The sequence below is a fragment of the Salmo trutta genome, chromosome 34, assembly GCF_901001165.1.
Source record: "Salmo trutta chromosome 34, fSalTru1.1, whole genome shotgun sequence".
Lineage (NCBI taxonomy): Eukaryota > Metazoa > Chordata > Actinopteri > Salmoniformes > Salmonidae > Salmo > Salmo trutta.
The window spans coordinates 20,770,853-20,789,977 of record NC_042990.1 but is presented as its reverse complement, the minus strand read 5'-3'; the positions used below and the strand labels follow the sequence as shown (position 1 = coordinate 20,789,977).

General features: G+C 42.9%; 1 protein-coding gene across 1 annotated transcript; it reads right to left on the bottom strand.

Moving 5' to 3' along the window:
• Positions 1 to 2,731: 2,731 nt before the first annotated feature.
• On the bottom strand, positions 2,732 to 11,940 carry LOC115173773 (glycoprotein endo-alpha-1,2-mannosidase-like protein). The gene is made up of 4 exons (XM_029732150.1): positions 10,339 to 11,940; positions 9,988 to 10,097; positions 5,444 to 5,520; positions 2,732 to 3,744 (listed from the first exon to the last, which is right to left on the bottom strand). The coding sequence occupies exons 1-4, from the start codon at positions 10,844 to 10,846 to the stop codon at positions 3,108 to 3,110; spliced, it is 1,332 nt and encodes a 443-aa protein (XP_029588010.1). The 5' UTR covers positions 10,847 to 11,940; the 3' UTR covers positions 2,732 to 3,107.
• Between the last annotated feature and the right edge of the window lie 7,185 nt (positions 11,941 to 19,125).

Below are 19,125 nucleotides of genomic sequence, written 5' to 3'. Positions count from 1 at the left end.
GACTATCATGCAGTACTTTCATTCTGAATCTGCAAATGATCTCTGTGTATTCAAGGATGTCGAATAATGGGAGATGTAAGTAGCAAATGCTGCTCTAACAATACAGTGCAGTACATTTAGACACTAGCAAACTAACCTGGCAAAGAAAAAATATTCGATTTTTCTTCAATGTTCACAATAACTGTTTTTAACATGTTATTTTTGATATAATGTCATTATCTGTAACTGTTTTACTTACAGACATTGTGACCAGATGGACAGGTTAGCTGAGGTGTCTGCATCAGGCTCCCCGTGGAGCTCTGAAGATTAACTGTTTTTTAACGTACAAAAATCCACTTGATTGTGTCTCTTTGAATGTTCTGCATTATTGAACTAGCTTAATGGGCTTCCTGTTTTTAAGTGCTTTGGTTTGGAACTCTCTGAGTGGCAGAATTCCCTCGACGACATCCCCCCCGGCCAACCCTGCTGCCTTTTAGATGCATTTCCTCTCTCTCTGTATCTCTCTGTCTCTCGTGCCTTTCTTTTTTCTAGTGTGACTTTCTGTCCCTGGACATTAGGTTGGACAATGTTTTCATATGACCTCAATATTCTAAAAGTGTTACTGAGTTAAAAGAAGGAAATACAATTTTTTGGGGTTGGAGTTTTTTTTCTAGCTTGCTTCTACTTAGCTGGCCTGATGGACCCATGTAGGAGGATCAGATGGTGACGGATTCAAGAATGAACAAGCTCTGTATGGATTATGCTCATTTATAATCTGAAGTGATATACTTTGTTTCACCATTGTAGAATGAATATCAGTTTGGATTCCAGGCGAAGAGGATGCTAGTAGCAAGGAACAACAGGCTTTCTAAAAGTTAATGACTTCCTTATTTACACCCTCCTACTGTCTTGTCAGTCAATTCTATTTTCATACTTCACTCTCTTTGATTCTCTGTCCCTTTCTCTTCTCTCTCGCTTGCTTTCTTCATCTCTCAGTTCACTGCCCTTCTACGGTTGAAATTCTGAGGTACGAACTAGGAAGCTATAATGGTATGAACGCATCATCTGATCTGGTACTAGAAGGATCGGTGATGAGTGTCGGGGCCGGCCGTCGCACGGTGCTGTGAAGCCTGACATTTCTAACCGCACCACGCCTGGTTGGTTAGTTGGTGTTAACGGCTAATGTGCTTGGGCAGTGTGTGCGTGGAGCAGGACAGAGACTCAGCACTGGCCCCATGGTTTCTATTTGTCCTGAGCTGAGTGGTAAAGTAGCTAGTGTGTTGGGAAGGGACCAGGCAGCCTGCTACGGCTTGACAATGATAGAAGAGTGTGTTACAGGACAGGCTCCTTCCCAGATGGTGGGTCTGACCCGTGCTGATTCGGTTGAGTTGAAACCACCCTATTTCAAACACACCAAAGATTCCCACATAGTAACCAGACAATACATTTATTTTTCACCATTTAAAAGTAATACAGGAAAGAATAAGTCAATGTCAGAAAGTCTCAAAGCTCACCCACACTACACAAACCCCAGTTGCTATATTATTACTGTGGCGTTCATCACAACAGAACTCTTCTGAAAGGAATAGACTTAAGTCACTCAAAACAGGCTATTTCTTGGCAATAACATTGGTTGGTTTACGTCAACCTATGAAACTTTGTACACAAGTATTTGTGTTGTGTTTTCAGATGTTAAAAAAAAAATGGTATCGGGATGAAATTCACATCAATGGAAAAGTTCATTTGAGAGAAGAACAGAAGAGTTGACGAAAACAGAGACAGGTTCAATCATGAGTGTACCCCTGAATCCCAAACCAACCCCTAGCCCCCTCCCCCTAGATGCTTTTGCAGATCTGAGAGGATTGGATAGGTGTAAGCAATATAGTGGAACCTTCATCTTGCCCTCTGATAGGCCAGGTGGAATTGTTGCTAAGTCAATGGTGTGAGCAGTCTCAGTCCCATTTGCTCCAGTAAAAAGCATACGCTACTTGTATTTATTGGGACAGTGAAGATAAAATGTGTACATTTGGCTCTATACTCCAGCATTTTGGAATTGAGATCAAATGTTTCATATGAGGCGACTACAGAATGTCACCTTTTTTTTGAGGGCATTTTCATACATATCTGTTTTACAGTTTAGAAATGAAAGCACTTTTGTGTATGTAGTCCCCCCATTTGAATACAAAAATAATTCTTATAAGTATTTGGACAAAAGTGTATTACCCCCCCCCCCCCCCCCCCCAAAAAAAAATATATATGCTAAGCTCTCACCATTACCAATAACAGGGGAGGTTAGCATTTTTGGGATGGGTATGATCTTTGTTCCTCTAACTTTCTCACTCATCATTATTCAGGATATATTCATTACTATCCATAATTGTGGCAGCATCCACATTAATGTAGAAGTGTTCAGAAACATCTATTCTTATTTACAATAAAAGTGACTCCAGTACATTATTCACCATTGGGCAAAACAATCTGTAACACAACCAAAACAAACTGCAAATGCATCCAACAAGTTTATAGTCACTAGCTTGACGTAGTCATTGCGTGCTATGAATATAGGACCAAATACTAAACTTTTGAATACTTTTTAATATGCTATAAGTTAATTTGTCCAAATACTTATGAGAAGAAAAAAAACGTATTTGAATGGGGAGGGGACTCGATACATTCAGGTGTTAATTTCTAAACGGTAAAACATATGTATGAAAATACCATCAAATAAAAGGTGACATGCTGTACTGTCACCTCATATTAAAAACATTTGATCTTAAATCCAAAATGCTGGAGTATGGGGCCAAATTAACACATTTTTGCTTCACTGTCAAAATAAATATGGTTTATATTCACAAGGACCCAGAATACCCAGCAATGAGGCCACTCCTACCCTTTTCTCACTACCATGCTGAACCAAACTGTTTTGGCTGTGCTATTTTCTTTCCATTTTTTTTTCTTTTCAGCAGTTTCCAGCAACTGTGGTGGATAGTAACCACTAACCAGGACAGCTCAGTACAGCTTGGTTTGGCTCAGCTCAATAGTGTGAAAAGCTCCTCAGTTTTACTTGCTCCAGTCACACCCAAAAGGTATTATTCCCATTGACCCAGTCCAGTCAGGACTCCTGTCCTCTACATGAGCCACTTGTCTTTCTCCTTGTTGAAGTGTTCGGCCCACTTCCTGGTGAGTTCCAGGTACAGATCTGACCGGTGGGGCTGGTAGTCCAGATACAGCCGGGTCACCGTCTTCCTGGGCACCGCCTTCTCAATCTGTGTCCCCTCATGCCACTCGTTGAAGGACGTGATGGTCACGATCTCCGGCCGCACCGACAGCGCAGCCTGTAGGCTGGTCTCGTAATAGCGTCCGTTGACCCTGTTCCTCGTGTTGTGGTTGTTCCATGGCCTCACTGCGGTGTCGACGTATCCCGGCCCGGCGCTGGGCACGAACAGCAGGTTGTTACCGTCACAGAAGTCCTTGACCGCCTTCCAGTTCTGGTGCGAGGAGCCGAAGGAGAAGCCGTTGGAGGCGAAGTATGTATACATGCCGTCGAAGCCACCGGCCAGGATGTCGTGTTTGTGGCGTTCCTCTACGACCAGGGCGAGGAAGACGCCGTCGTAGGGCGTGCCGCGGAGGGTGTGGGCGCCGGCGGGGTGGAGCAGGTCGGCCCAGGCCTCAGGCGGGGTCAGGTAGGAGTCGTAAACGTAGAACAGAGGAAGGATCCGCCCTTTGGTTGACCTGAAGCGGTAGAAGGCACCATGGTTCCCGTACCTATGAGGTAAAGATTTTTACTTTAGTTCATGTTTACTTATGCAGCTAGTAGCTGAATTGCAGTATACATACAAATCACACTTATTTTTATAGAGAAGTGAACAAGCAAGATGAAAAACATCATGACTCCATAGGTAGCCAATCTTCCACTCCCAATGTGTATCACCCACATGGGTGATTCGATTTTACAGTCAGAGAGTATTATATAAGTGTTGTTTTTTTTTTACACTTGTTACAAAGCAGAAGGTTCTGCCAACACAAGGGTTCTCAATTGAGTGAAGTGCCAGATGTCTACAGAAAATGCTATTATGTGAAATGGTGCTATTATTTTCAAGAGCAAATTTGGAATGTGTGAACACTGTAGATGGAGAGATCAGCATTTATAACTGTACCCCCCCTTCCATCTCTCATTCTCTGTGGTTTATTTTCAGGCAGATGGCTAGCACAGTTGCTTTTGCAGAAGTTGGCCTCAGTCACGATCATCACTGTTCAGTTAGCTTGACTATGATACGCTAACCCTACCGCCCTACCACAGAGGGTGTCTAAAGGTTGGGACAATGTTAAGGTGGATCACTATCATGCCTCATTATATAAAACATCTCATATTCATATTTCTGTCCTCTGCTGGTCTAGCCTGGTCTCGATCTGTTGGTGCACTGTAACCGGCTCCTACAAAATGTAAGATCAGAATTTGATCACCCTGTAGCAGGAGAACTTTCTTGCAATGCAGGAAATGTTAAACGTGTAGTGTATTTGAGGGTTAAAAATGCTTCTAAAGTTTGTCATTTCCACTTTGAAATTTCAGACTTGATTTTCCCTTACGAAAAGTGTATCAACCCCTACAAAAATGTCCATACATTTTTATCCACATAATAATTCACATGCCTATTGCTGCAGGATTATTTTCCTGCTGTAGCAAACTGGCTCAAATGAAGGTCCTACATATGTATAGTCGTTGTTATAAATATGTTTGGCATGACAATGACCATAGGAGTTGACAAGACTGCACAAATAGATCTGGGACCTGCAGGCTACTACTTGTCTCTTCCAAAGCCAAACTATTTTCATACATTTTCCCACAGGTACTAATCTTTTAGTGGCACTATCAATTGTCTCAAGCCCTCGGAGTAATACTCTAAAAATGAAAGTGAAATCAGGACAAAGGCCACTTTCTCTCAACCTCCTTTAGACCCGAAGAAGACTCCGATTTCTCCAGATCAAAGTCACTGGAAATTGACATGGAAAGCAGAGCTCTGACCTTTGGCTTAAAGTAAGTGATAAGAACAGCTTAATCTGTGAGTTTGAGAGAGAGAGAGAGAAAGGGGGGAGTGAGGATGGAGATAGGGTGGAGAGGAGAAATGGAGTGGCTGGCTAGAGGAAGTTGATGTACAGAACATTTGAAGTTCAACCTGCTTGTTAACGTGTAGCTCAGTTGGTAGAGCATGGTGCTTGCAATGCCAGGGTTGTGGGTTCGGTTCCCACGGGGGACCAGTATGAAAATGTATACACTCACTACTGTAAATCGCTCTGGATTAGAGTGTCTGCTAAATGACAAAACAATGTAAATGATCTAGAGAGAGCGAGAGAAGAGGAATGGAGAGAGAGATATGAATTGTTTAAGACTGACCTAATTGTCAATGATGTAGTTAGAGAGAGAAGAGGACATGTTGATGCACAGGACAGTGGAAGGTCAACCTACTTGTCAATGATGTATTTGATGTTATCGTGCATGCTGAGGTCAGTCCGTCCCTTGTACGGCTGGATGTGGAACGCCACCTGTGTGAACAGAGCACAGATACTGATCATTATAAACTCTTAATGAAGAGGACAATACTGGCTGCAGTACGCATTTTCATAGTCTTTGAAACATTAGTATACCACTTGAATGTAAACACTGTCCTGTAAATGAAGACGATATGAAAAGCCATGTTCACATTCGTTAGTATATCAGCACGTTGCCATTTGATTGTTGTATTGAAATGCAGTAAGGCATTGACTGTTCAATGCACTGGCATAGAGAAAGAATATGTACTGTCGATACCTCGCTTTCCAACAAAGTCACTGTATTTTTTTCACTGTTAGAAAAAAGGGTTCTTCAGCTGTTCGCGTAGGATAATTATTTCTGGTTCCAGGTAGAGCCATTTTTGGTTTCATGTAGAACCCTCTGTGGAAAGGGTTCTACATGGAACCCAAAAGGGGTTTTCAAATGGTTCTCCTATGGGGACAGCCAAAGAACCCTTTTAGGTTCTAGATAGCACCTTTTTTTAAAGATTGTATTATACAGTATGTTCTGTATATTGACTTTGTGTCTGTATTCTGTTTGTACAATGTCTTCATGGCAGCACCTTCTCACTAAGTTAAATTCTGGGTATGTGTAAATGTACTTTGCGAATAAAGTGATTCTGATTATTGTTCATAATCAATGCATTTCGCCATGTTGTCCTCCAACTGGCATATCCATCGGTAAATAGTACACTTTTAGGAAAAGTGTTACTTAGGACCTAAAAGGGTTCTTCGGCTGTCCCAATAGGAAAACCCTTTGAATAAACCTTTTTGGTTCAAGGTAGAACCCTTATGATGTCACGCTCTGACCTAGGAGAGCTGTGTTTTCTCTGTTTAGCTAGGCCAGGGTGTGATAGGTGGGTGGGCATTCTATGTTCGGTTTTCTATGTTTTGGCAGGGTATGGTTTCCAATCAGAGGCAGGTGTCTATCGTTCTCTCTGATTGGAAGCCATACTTAGGCAGCCTGTTTTTCCTTTGTGTTTTGTGGGTAGTTATTTTCCGTTTTAGTTGTAAAGTACCTGACGGAACTGTCTGCTGTCATTTTTTTGGTTTAATTTGTAAGTGTTCATTGTTCTTTCATTAAAACTACAAGATGAACGTATTCCACGCTGCACCTTGGTCTACTCATTCTGACGCCTGTGACATGAGTTCCATGTAGAACCCTTTCCAGAGAGGTTTCTACATGATCACAAAAGAGTTCTACCTGGAACCAAAAAGGGTTCTCCTCTTTTCCAAAGAGTATAGAACCTGTTCCTCAGGGAATTCATGGGCAATATGTGTTTAATCAAATGTCATGGACTCCAGTGTCCTTCCAGAATAACAGATGAAATTGACCCTATCAGACTAAAATGTCAGAGGCCTCCAGGCTGGGATCAGCCAATCAGAGATTACCTATAACTGGCAGCTCATCTATAAATCCTTCTCTGGGGGGGGGGGGGGGGGGGGTGTGCCTGGCGATGTGAGAGCTTGTATCCCAAGTGTAAAGATATAAGGTGATAGAATGGCACAGGGCAGGAGCTAAGTTCTTAAAATTAATAAAAAGACTGGAGGGAGGAAGAGGAAGAGCGAACCACTGAAGCAGAGATCCTTAGTTCCCAGCGGTCATATCCAAACTCAGGACCTCACCCTCTGTCATGTCTTAAGTGATCCTCCATCCTCCTTTAAGAAAATAACAGTAATTTTGAGTTATATTCCTGCCAGTGGTACTGCAGTGAACTTTATCTTCTGGAGATGGATAATAAGCACGATACTGCTCTCTACTTTAAGGTAGAGAGTATTATTGCCTTAAAGTATTATCTAAGGCCGTTTTCTCTCTGTGCCTCTGTCTTTGCTGCAACTGAGAGACAATGCCTGCCAACCTTTCAATGAACCACACAAGGGCCTTACTTGGAGATACAGTAGATGGCATACATATAAGGTCTATACATCCAACCAGGATGAAATCCCTTGAGGTTTCAAAACAATCTTTCAAGGGAGACCTGGATCTGATCCACATACCACACCTTGAAGGATCAACAGGGAGTCTCTCAGCATTCAAATGACTGATTGCTGTGTGACACAGATTACTGTGAATGATCCAAATGACATGAATGGGACTGTGGCAGCAGGGCTGATATACTGCTGAGTGATGGCTGCCCTCTCTCACCCCAGGGTTAGACAAGCCTGATCCCATGTCTGTTTGGGCTGTATAGCCTACACCTACGGTCATTGTCGTGACAGCACAAACCGATTTGGAACCGGGGTTAAACTGCCTGACGACTAGGAAGTTTACCTCCGCTGCTGTAATAGCAAAAGGTCTACTTCAGCTCACCGTCAACCACTGATAGAACCGTCGAGCCATGAAGGAGCGTGGCGGGCTACATAGAAAGGAAAGAACACCCACTCCCTCTCTCTGGCTCTCTTTCATAAAGAGTTTCCATGGCAACACTGTGTTTGGCACGGCAGCGACCAGGCTCACTCGCTCGCCGAGCTGTCAGTTTGTGTCTTTGCTGGTTTTGAAGTCAGAAAGGCCGAGCGGCAAGGTGAGCTGATGTGCTGTTCAATCTGTCCCTTTCCTCAGCTGAATAAACTGTGTGTGTGTGTGTGTACAGGAGATGAGAAGCTGTTTTTCAGTTTGTTTGTTCACACGTTGTGCTGTGTAGTGGAAACAGATTCTCCTATTAGCATTCTGCCCTTAGGTGTAGCTACGCTTACTGGGAACGTTGATCGTTATTTGAAACATCTAAATATCTAACACAGATGTTTGTTTCGTCATAGATTTTTTTTGGTGAGAAGTAATAATAAACTAGGTCTGAGGCAGTATAATGTTTACACATTAGGCTCTGTATATTCTCATTCCTGATTTAAGGTAATGATCATGTGAACAAAGTGGGTGAATGGAACAGTCAGTGTGCATATTAAAGGCTATATGAGTAGAAAAGACACAGGTCGACACAGATGCACTGAGGAAGTATGGAAGGAAAGAGATCTCTCAGTCCCTCTTCCTCAACCTATAATTCCTGTGTGGCAGTGATTCTGCAACACTGGTTGGAACAGAACATTGCAGCGTTAGCCCTCAGGTTAGTCATACAGAGATACAAACCGTTACTGTTGTGTAAGTCCCACACAGTACTTCTCATTATTCATTCAATTCCACACTACACACACTGTTGGAAGTAAAGTCTGCACTGTCTTTGGCAAATGTAAGCCTGCCATATTCTACATATGAAAGCGGATGGACAGAAGAACCTTGGGCTATATTTAACTAACTGCATGCACTGTACTGCATGCTATTGGTGTGTGTGTGTGTGTGTGTGTGTGTGTGAGAGAGAGAGAGAGAGAGAGACCATCTCGTGCCATGCACACAGGCCTCAGGCTGCATGATCAGCCCCAGTTATGCCTTTGAGGCCAATGCTGTGTGTGTGTGTGTGTGTGTGTGTGTGTGTGTGTGTGTGTGTGTGTGTGTGTGTGTGTGTGTGTGTGTGTGTGTGTGTGCGTGTGTGCGTGCGTGCGTGCGCGCGCGTGCGCGCGTGTACAGAACATCTCTAATTGCTTCAGTAGACTGAAAGTCAAACAGTACAACAGTGCCTTGAACGGTATCCCCTGTGTTACTCCTCCGTCAATTGGAAACGGTCTTTCTTCGTTTTTAAAATATCGAAGAAAAAAAAGTCTGCCTTCAGAGGACCTTGTGAAGCACCCAAAGACTTGGGAGGTTGTTGAAGAAATGTGTTTTCTCTGACTACATCAATAATATACAAGATGGAGGAAGAAAGTGGGCTAGAACAGATGGTTTTAGGCATAGAAAATACATTCCAAAACCAACATCCTACACTTCACCCTAAAAAAGCAATGCATTGCGTTTGTCTTCGAGGGAACACAGTGAATTTATACATACACAGTGGCTGTTTTTGGAGTGTGAATATTTCAGTCTATGTATTTAGTTAGGTACAAAGGCCAGGACTGATACTCACTTAGACTACTACGACAAAGGTCTAAGTTAACGTAGTCTCTTGTGACAGACTGTTACAGAAGAATGTAGGTCTATTTTCTGAATCTCAAGTTTAGGATCTGAGTGAACAACATAACCCTTAAGCACCTACCAACCAATCATCACTGCCAGACGGCCAGTCAGCCAGCCAGTCAGCCAGCAAGCCAGTCAGCCAGTCAGTCAGCCAGTCAGCCAGCCAGTCAGCCAGACGGCCAGTCAGCCAGTCAGCCAGCCAGTCAGCCAGCCAGCCAGTCAGCCAGTCAGCCAGCCAGTCAGTCAGCCAGCCAGACGGCCAGTCAGCCAGCCAGTCAGACGGCCAGTCAGCCAGCCAGGGTTGAGGCCAATTCCTTTTGAATTCAGTCCATTCCAGAAGAAAACTGAAATTCCAATGAACTGAATTGGAATGGAATCGACCCCAACCCTGTAGCCAGACATTTATGTATTCAGTAAAGCACCAGAAAGTGTGAAAACATACCGGTTCTCTCACCAGTTACCTTGATGCTGTGTCTGTGGGCAGCGTCCATCACAGCAGGCACCAGGTCTTCACATGGCTCACCATGGTTGTCTGCAATGCCAGGCGGGTACCAAGACAGAACCAGTACCCCTGGGGCGAAACAGTTAGTGAGGACAGTCTCTGGTATGACTATTGACAGAAGGGTAGGTCTATAACACATCCCCTTTCATATGAAAGCTCAAACGCATTAGGTGCACAACGTTGGTGCAGATTGAATGGGGGAGTTTAAGTGAAGCTACGTCAATATTTGAGAGCTACAGTTTCATGTCCAGGACACCGCTCGATAATGATATTTCAGTTTGGATGGGTTACTGGTGCCGAAATCCCTTACCTGCTGCAGCCGCTTCAATCTGCGACATGTGTGACTCCAGCACGGCGGGTTCTCTGGAACTGTATGGTCCTAGTTCCGGGTAGAAACTCGACGCTATGTCCTCTGGAGGAGTGTGTCTTCCTTTGGCGTGGCTGGCGGCGATCTTAGGGTCCCAGTGCGGTACTAGAACATGGTCCCAGTGAATATATTTACCGTCCATCTGTGGGTTGCCGTACCATAGGTAATAGAAGATTTGTACGTCGTAGAATATACTGTAGTCACGGTCGGATTTTGTGAAGACGACTTTGGTGTCGCTGGCTAGATGGGACTGACCAGGGGAAACTACCATGTCGTTTGAAACTGGCCGTCGCCGTTCGCCTCCTCTTTCCCCCACAAACTCTCCCATTCCCGGGGCCAGGTCTGAGAAGCCATCGCTGGGTTTCAGTGTTCTGAGGCCCATCATGGTCCCGAAGATGAAGAGGGTGAATAAGAAAAGTGCAATGAAAGCTTTCTTGCGCAACCGTGTCATTTTGGTAGCTGTCCGTAGTGCTGAAGGGAGCCTGGGAGAACGCTCTGTGCTGAGGTGAATGGACAGCCAATCCGTCGAGTGCTTTCGTCGAAACTATAGCGTCGTTAGAGCTATGTCAGTCTCTTCCATCAACATGTGAAGTCTTCAAGTATACACACTTGGCATGAGAAAAATGTGGGAAAAGCCACTCAATCTCTACAGAGGTTTGTGCGTTTCGTCGTAGAGTTCAGTGCCAGCGTTCGTGGCTTTGAGTTCGATGTCTGACTTGGAACGCAAAGAATCAAATGCATGTCCCTTCAAACATCTAAGATATAGCCTGTCAAAGCATCATCATTTCCTGGTAATGTGTTTTGAAACGAATCTCTTCTTTGTGTTTAGTTTTCTGCTTCTATCCACGAATAGCATATATGTCTCTAGCATTAAGGTTTAGCTTCTCCTAACGACTGACTGTCATTACCATTTCAGGGCATCGTCATATTAGGGTTTTTATGCTTTCCGACCGCCGAGAGTTCATTTGTGGATTCCACTGAGAGAAACAGAGAAAGCATGTCGCTCTGTTCGCATTTCAAAAGCCAATCTCTCGAGTTTTTTTTTTCAAACTGTGCCTCCACACTCCCAGCTGCTCTTCTAGACTGTTAATTCATCACAGAGTTCGCAGCACAGTTACCTTTGTCTTCTGCAATTGCTCTCCGCTCGCGTGCTATCCCTACCCCTTGTTTATCCGCGTCTCTTATCTACGTTGATTATGCATTTGAACCTGCTCTTCCGGGAGCAAACCGTTATAATCCATCACATTTTCAGAACGGTAGAATTGGTCGACATTTAATAGTCTGCGCTAGGTCGATTTGCGGTTTTAGGCAGACCGTTTTTCTATCTATCGTTTTCTCGCCACACACAGCAGGAGAAGGAGGAGGAGGCTGAGCACAGCGCTCGGTGGTGCGATGCGGGGGCGAGCAGAGTGGGAGGGATTAACCCTGGTTTTAAAATCTATGGATTAACCCCGCGCACTGCCTTGAGAGGAAAACAGAGCGCGCGTGGAACCAATGGGTAGCCTATATGGTTACTTTAACTCAGTATCTATTGATAGACGTAGGCTACGTTGCATTCTCTTGCTGTCCTTCTATTTCAAAAGATCCTCCTATTTCAAAGCCTTTCTCTCACGGATCAGTTGCCTGTTCACACTATAGGCTATGTGGGCTATATGTTACAATATGGACACATTGACTTACATCTACTATTTATTGAACAAAAGAGATCTAACTTGTACGATGTTGGCTTTATGATACAGCCTATGGCGAGAGGCTATAGAACACACTTTGTCAGTATATGACAGTGGAGAGTGAAAGCGATGACATTTGAATAAAGATAAAATAACAGAGGGCTAAGGGCCCTTGTGTGGCCCCAGTTGCGCGCCTTTTCAGATTTATTTTGTTCCTTGCCAATAAAACAACAGCAAAAAAATCTGAATCATAAATCTTTGAAATAGCCTACTTCTGTTTGATCAATATTGCTTTTCACACAGGAGATTTCCAATTCCACGAAGCATCGGTGGGCTGAGTAGGCTTATGTCGAAAACATTACAACATTTAAATATGTAGAAGCTTTGAAGTGAACGGTTGAGATGAAAGATGATGCCACCCACTACATCCTTTTGGACGAGCTAGAAGCCCTGGCAAGATTAGCTCCTGGGAGGCAGATAAATACCCACTCACACGGTGGATTAGAGCCGCAGCACCGGCAGCTGGCACTGGGAACCGGAGTGGACACCCACGGCTAGGATCTTCTCCTCGAATCAAGCCCACTGGCACAGCTCGCTTCTCTCCATAATAATCAGTTAGGCTTTTCTATTATGAAGGCCCCCTGACTGTGCTTGTGTTGATATTTTATAGCCTAAGGCTTCTTATTTATCATTGTTTTCTTCTTTTTTGAAGGCTCAAATGTCATTAGCATATATAGTCAACAAAATGGTTTTTCATTATGTTACTCTATTGATGTTGTCTTCATTATGATTTGTATTTGAGTGTGTATTTAGGTTTCATGCACAAAAACATATAAACTGTATGTATTAAATTCAAACAAGCCTCGATCCAGTTTAGGCCTCTGCAAATGTGTAATGGAACCAGAGTGACATCTAGTGGGATGAGAGATACATTGTTTACAGTAATCTTGTTGATGTGAGAAATATGACTGGTGAGGATCCGATCCACACAGTATTAATAAAAGTGACAGGTTCAGTTGCATTCAGTGATGATAGAGAGCGAGGACTGATTTAATGTAACCTCTCACTGTGTCCATGCATATACATTTGTCACCACCAGGTGGAGTCCATGTATCGTTAAAACGAGTTTGAATTGTGAGACGAATTGAAAGGTAGACTATAGCACCATGCACAACAAGGGATGGGTTCACCAAATGTTTACATGGGCGCTTTTCGTTATCGAATAACGATATCGATCGACACATGATCAGTTAAAATGTAAATAGAGACACCTTGAAGTCAATCATCAATCCCGTGTTCTAGCTCTGCAATTGACTTGATTCTGCATAAAGTGATTTGAATGTTTGAAGCTTTATGAAAAAATTACACGTTGTGGCTTGATATAAGAACGCTTCTTCTGACTAGTAGTATTCGTTGAGCGCCAAATCTAACTTTTAGAAATCATCAACAGTTTGTTTTTTAGAGCTTTCATTTTAGCGGTAAGTGCTGTCCAAGGTGCTGAAATAGTCTAGTGGTTAGAGCGTTCATGACGGTAACCGAAATGTCGCTGGTTCGAATACCAGAGCCGACAAAGTGAAAAGTATTTCGATATGCCCTTGACCAAAGCACTTAACCCTAATTTGCTCCAGGTGCTCTGTACTGACCCTATAAAATAACACATTTCACTCCACCTATCCAGTGTGTATGATATACAGTGAGGGAAAAAAGTATTTGATCCCTGCTGATTTCGTACGTTTGCCCACTGACTAAGAAATGATCAGTCTATAGTTTTAATTGTAGGTTTATTTGAACAGTGAGAGACAGAATAACAACAAAGAAATCCAGAAAAACGCATGTCAAATATGTTATAAAATGATTTGCATTTTAATGAGGGAAAAAAGTATTTGACCCCTCTGCAAAACATGACTTAGTACTTGGTGGCAAAACCCTTGTTGGCAATCACAGAGGTCAGACGTTTCTTGTAGTTGGCCACCATGTTTGCACACATCTCAGAAGGGATTTTGTCCCACTCCTCTTTGCAGATCTTCTCCAAGTCATTAAGGTTTCGAGGCTGACATTTGGCAACTCAAACCTTCAGCTCCCTCCACAGATTTTCTATGGGATTAAGGTCTGGAGACTGGCTAGGCCACTCCAGGACCTTAATGTGCTTCTTCTTGAGCCACTCCTTTGTTGCCTTGGCCGTGTGTTTTGGGTCATTGTCATGCTGGAATACCCATCCACGACCCATTTTCAATGCCCTGGCTGAGGGAAGGAGGTTCTCACCCAAGTTTTGACGGTACATGCGGTGAAGTTGTCCTGTCCCCTTAGCAGAAATACACCCCCAAAGCATAATGTTTCCCCCTCCATGTTTGACAGTGGGGATGGTGTTCTTGGGGTCATAGGCAGCATTCCTCCTCCTCCAAACACGGCGAGTTGAGTTGAAGCCAAAGTGCTCCATTTTGGTCTCATCTGACCACACCACTTTCACCCAGTTGTCCTCTGAATCATTCAGATGTTCATTGGCAAACTTCAGACGGGCATGTATATGTGCTTTCTTGAGCAGGGGGGCCTTGCGGGCGCTGCAGGATTTCAGTCCTTCACGGCGTAGTGTGTTACCAATTGTTTTCTTGGTGACTATGGTCCCAGCTGCCTTGAGATCATTGACAAGATCCTCCCGTGTAGTTCTGGGCTGATTCCTCACCGTTCTCATGATTATTGCAACTCCACGAGGTGAGATCTTGCATGGAGCCCCAAGCCGAGGGAGATTGACAGTTCTTTTGTGTTTCTTCTATTTGCGAATAATCGCACCAACTGTTGTCACCTTCTCATCAAGCTGCTTGGCGATGGTCTTGTAGCCCATTCCAGCCTTGTGTAGGTCTACAATCTTGTCCCTGACATCCTTGGAGAGCTCTTTGGTCTTGGCCATGGTGGAGAGTTTGGAATCTGATTGATTGATTGCTTCTGTGGACAGGTGCCTTTTATACAGGTAACAAGCTGAGATTATGAGCACTCCCTTTAAGAGTGTGCTCCTAATCTCAGCTCGTTACCTGTATAAAAGACACCTGGGAGCCAGAAATCTTTCTGATTGAGAGGGGGTCAAATACTTATTTCCCTCATTAAAATGCAAATCAATTTATAACATTTCTGACATGTGTTTATCTGGATTGTTGTTATTCTGTCTCTCACTGTTCAACTAAACCTACCATTGAAATTATAGACTGATCATTTCTTTGTCAGTGGGCAAACGTACAAAATCAGCAGGGGATCAAATACTTTTTTACCTCACTGTATACAGTACCAGTCAAAAGTTTGGACACACCTACTTATTCATTTTTTTAATATATTTTTTAAACTATTTTCTACATTGTAGAATAACCCCTCCAAACTGTGCAAAGCTGTCATCAAGGCAAAGGGTGGCTACCTTGAAAAATCTTAAAAATAAAATATATTTTGTTTTGTTTAACACTTTCTTGGTTACTACAGGATTCCATGTGTGTTATTTCGTAGTTTTGATGTCTTCACTATTATTGTACAATGTAGAAAATAGTAAAAAATAAAGAAAAACCCTGGAATGAGTAGGTGTGTCCAAATTTTTGACTGGTACTCTATATAAATATAAATGCTACTTTAACATTTATTGTCAAATGCCAGCCAGAAATGTTCTCTGCTCTGACACACACACACACACACACACACACACACACACACACACACACACACACACACACACACACACACACACACACACACAGACACACACAACTGTAGAATATCTAAATTCTTATGTGAAAATGAACTTGTTAGCACCTCTGTTGCTCAACCCCTATTGGCAGATAATCAGCAAAACCACCAGACAGCGTCACAGCAGTTTGATGTATTGGCTCTCTCAGCAGATGGCCTGGAGATGGACTGTCTTACCTGACTTCAACAAGTAACAACACATTAACCAATCAAACACTCTTAGCTACATGTTATTCCATGTTAAAAACGGTTAACCTGCAAACAGAATATTTGGACAATAATGTAAAGGATATGTAGCTTATTAAAAAGAAAATTCAATCACTTTGCTACAATTTTCACAAGTATGTGGTACATTTTCACAACTCTAAACTCAAAAACTGAATCAAATCATCAAATTGACTCATGTTTCAAAACTCTAAGCACATTTTCAATTGACTGAGTACTGCAAAACAATTCAAAGTCTCTTGTTCACTGCACCAAATCGCTCTTTCAATTTCCATACATATTCAAACTAAGTATTTGATTCTCACATTACTTTTGATAAGATTTTCTTGTAATTGGCTAACAATACACCTGTTTAACTATCATTTAATCAAACAGTTCAGAACTGCTGAACACTGTAAAAGGCTATATTTTCACATCATAAATGTATCAATTGACATCAATTTAGGTTGGAAGGTAAAACCAAATCCTATATGGATGTGGCTGTAAATACTACATCATTATCATCCTACATCAGCCAGTGTGCTTCAATACAATAGGGCAAAGTGTAAAGAGTTACCATTTTAAATGATGGTGCAGCAGTTTACAATGCACTGCTGAAATACTTGGCTTGTAAATGACAGTATATTTCACTTATCTGACTTTCATTGATACGCTGTTGATTTTGTCAAGCAGAGCGAGAGAGGTATTACTGTAGCAGTTACAGTATCAATATTGTGCAATGTTGCATGGGGCAGAAATGGCATACATATACCAGGCTACACCAATACCTTTTACTGTAGGCTTCCGCTTTACTGTACATGCCACAATACCCCTATATCTGATGATTCTACAAATGTGCTGTTTACAGTAAGGATACTGAACCTGTAAATCTCATTTTTCTCAACATGCTTCAAACTTTACATTGGATGCAAACAAATGCTGAAAAAAAAAATATTTGCCATAAACTTTAAAAAATGGTACATACTGGTACATAGCTAAATACTTAATGAAAAATTGTATTTACCTTATTTTATTCCTTCTATTCAGCACATCCAACAGATTTATTTAGAAAATTGTATCATGCATGTTTTGCTATTAGATTACATGCGAGTTAAAATGACTAAACGATGACTGTATTGGTGACGAAACAAAATATTTTCATGGTATTTGACCAAAAAAATGATATTGCATGAATAACTCAGGGGTGAAAGAAGTGTTTGACTCCAGTGAATGCTCAATCAAAGGTTCTGAACATAAGACAAGTGTTATCAGTTATGAAAATATACCACTTGCATCTGAAAAATGAATCACAGTGATTGAAAAAAAAAACGTAGATATTAAAGCAACAGGCTTTTCTAACAAATGTTTTTTTTTGTGTGGGAGGAAGGGAGGAAGAGAGAAAAAGAGAGAGGGAGGGCTACCTGTCAGAATGTCACAGTATGATGTATGGATCAGGTATAGATGGATCAGGCTATTGATCAGTGCTGTGTCCCCTGGGGGAGGAAGGTGAGATGTGAGCTGACAGCTGAAACCATATGGAGCCATTGAGCTTTCTCCTTCAACCAACCACAAGGCCCTAACATGTTTCTCAGGTCAACTACTCCTCCAAGCAGTTCTTGATATGACGACATGGATCAGTACACCTCATGCTCCTCACCGCACACACACACACACACACACACACACACACACACACACACACACACACACACACACACACACACACATTAAATTAATGAACCCAGGTCAAAAGAGAAACACTATACACTCTTGCAGCCTGGTTGTAGATAATCTTACAGATATCTTGCCTGCTGTTACAGGAATGATAGCCAACAACCATGAGAGGGGTAAGATAGATGGAACCCTCTGCCCTTTCAGTCACTATTACATAACATCTGGTAGTGTGGGTGTATGCATTTGTGTGTTTGCTAGCATGCGTGTGTGGAAGTTGGGTGGGGGTTGCAGTGTGTGTGACCAGTGAGCACATGTCGAGGCATTGTAATTACTAAGCCCCTGTGTGTGACAGGGGTCACCTTAAGGCCGGCCTTCTTTGTGCTCTGACCAACAGATCCAGGGCCCTTCGTCTCCATGGTGACCCAGAGAAGACTGCAGTGTAGCAGCAAGCCTGAGAGATTATTAGAGAAGAATTTGAATGAAACCAGTCATATAGTTTTAATTAGCTAACACCTCTCTCACCATCTCCTTCTCGCCTCTCTTTCTGTCCCCCCATTCCTCCATCTGCCCCTCTCCCTCTTTTTCTTTCTCCCTCTCACCTCTATATATGTCTCTATTTCTCTATTTCTCTATCTACCATTCTCCCTCTCCTTGTGTGTGTCTCTCGCTCTCTCTTTTGCTCCCTATCGCTCTCTCACTCTTTCTCTCCAGTGGGTAATGCTCTAGGATGACTGATGGTTTTGTAAGATGGAGGATCCTATGTCCATCCCAAAATGACTCCCTCCTCCACTTCCCGTTCATCCTGGGGACACCTTATCTCACAGGTGTCGTTGGCCCACATGTAAAGAAGAAGGGTAAGACACGAGGGTGCAGGTGACAAGGGTCCCATATGGCCCGCGCACCAGCTGCCCAACGGACATGCACGACCTCAAAGTGTCCCGTTCACAGCGTGCGATTGGTTTCCGTTTCCTGTATCTGACAAGGTATCCACGTTTTACTATTGATGTGCGTGACTCAGTGTCTTTGTCAGGCGCTTTACGGCAACAGGTGGATGGGCTTTCCACTTATGATGCAGCTGATTCCCACAACCCAAGATATCTTAGTCATTTTAATTATCCGACATTGTAATTGACTTGTATCAAATGAAGTATTGTAGCCTATTGAGTTCATGCGGTGTAGTCAGTGCTTAGAGAAAAGCCGGATGACACCTGCATTGTCAATGTCATGACAGCTGCCATTGAAAAGCGTTGATGGCTGAGTTAGAGCACAGATCCGGTAAAGGTGACTCATCGTCGCTAATTATTCAAACGCTTCAGCAGGGATCCTGAACCTTTGGGTTTCAGAGGCCATAAAAACCCGTGTCGAGTCGGTGAAGGGACTGACAGGTTTTACGTATAGCCTTGCATCTGAAGAGCTCACCAAGAATTACTTTCTAAAATGTGTCCAAAAGACCCCAATTGTG

Bases quoted from the DNA above. Each gene is read 5' to 3' on its own strand.
- LOC115173773 (XM_029732150.1), bottom strand. From the start codon at position 10,846: ATGACACGGTTGCGCAAGAAAGCTTTCATTGCACTTTTCTTATTCACC. The intron at 5,521-9,987 runs GTAACTGGTGAG...CTGTTCACACAG, and splicing joins CCCACAGACACAGCATCAAG to GTGGCGTTCCACATCCAGCC. The intron at 3,745-5,443 runs GTAGGTTGACCT...TTTACCTCATAG, and splicing joins ATCAAATACATCATTGACAA to GTACGGGAACCATGGTGCCT.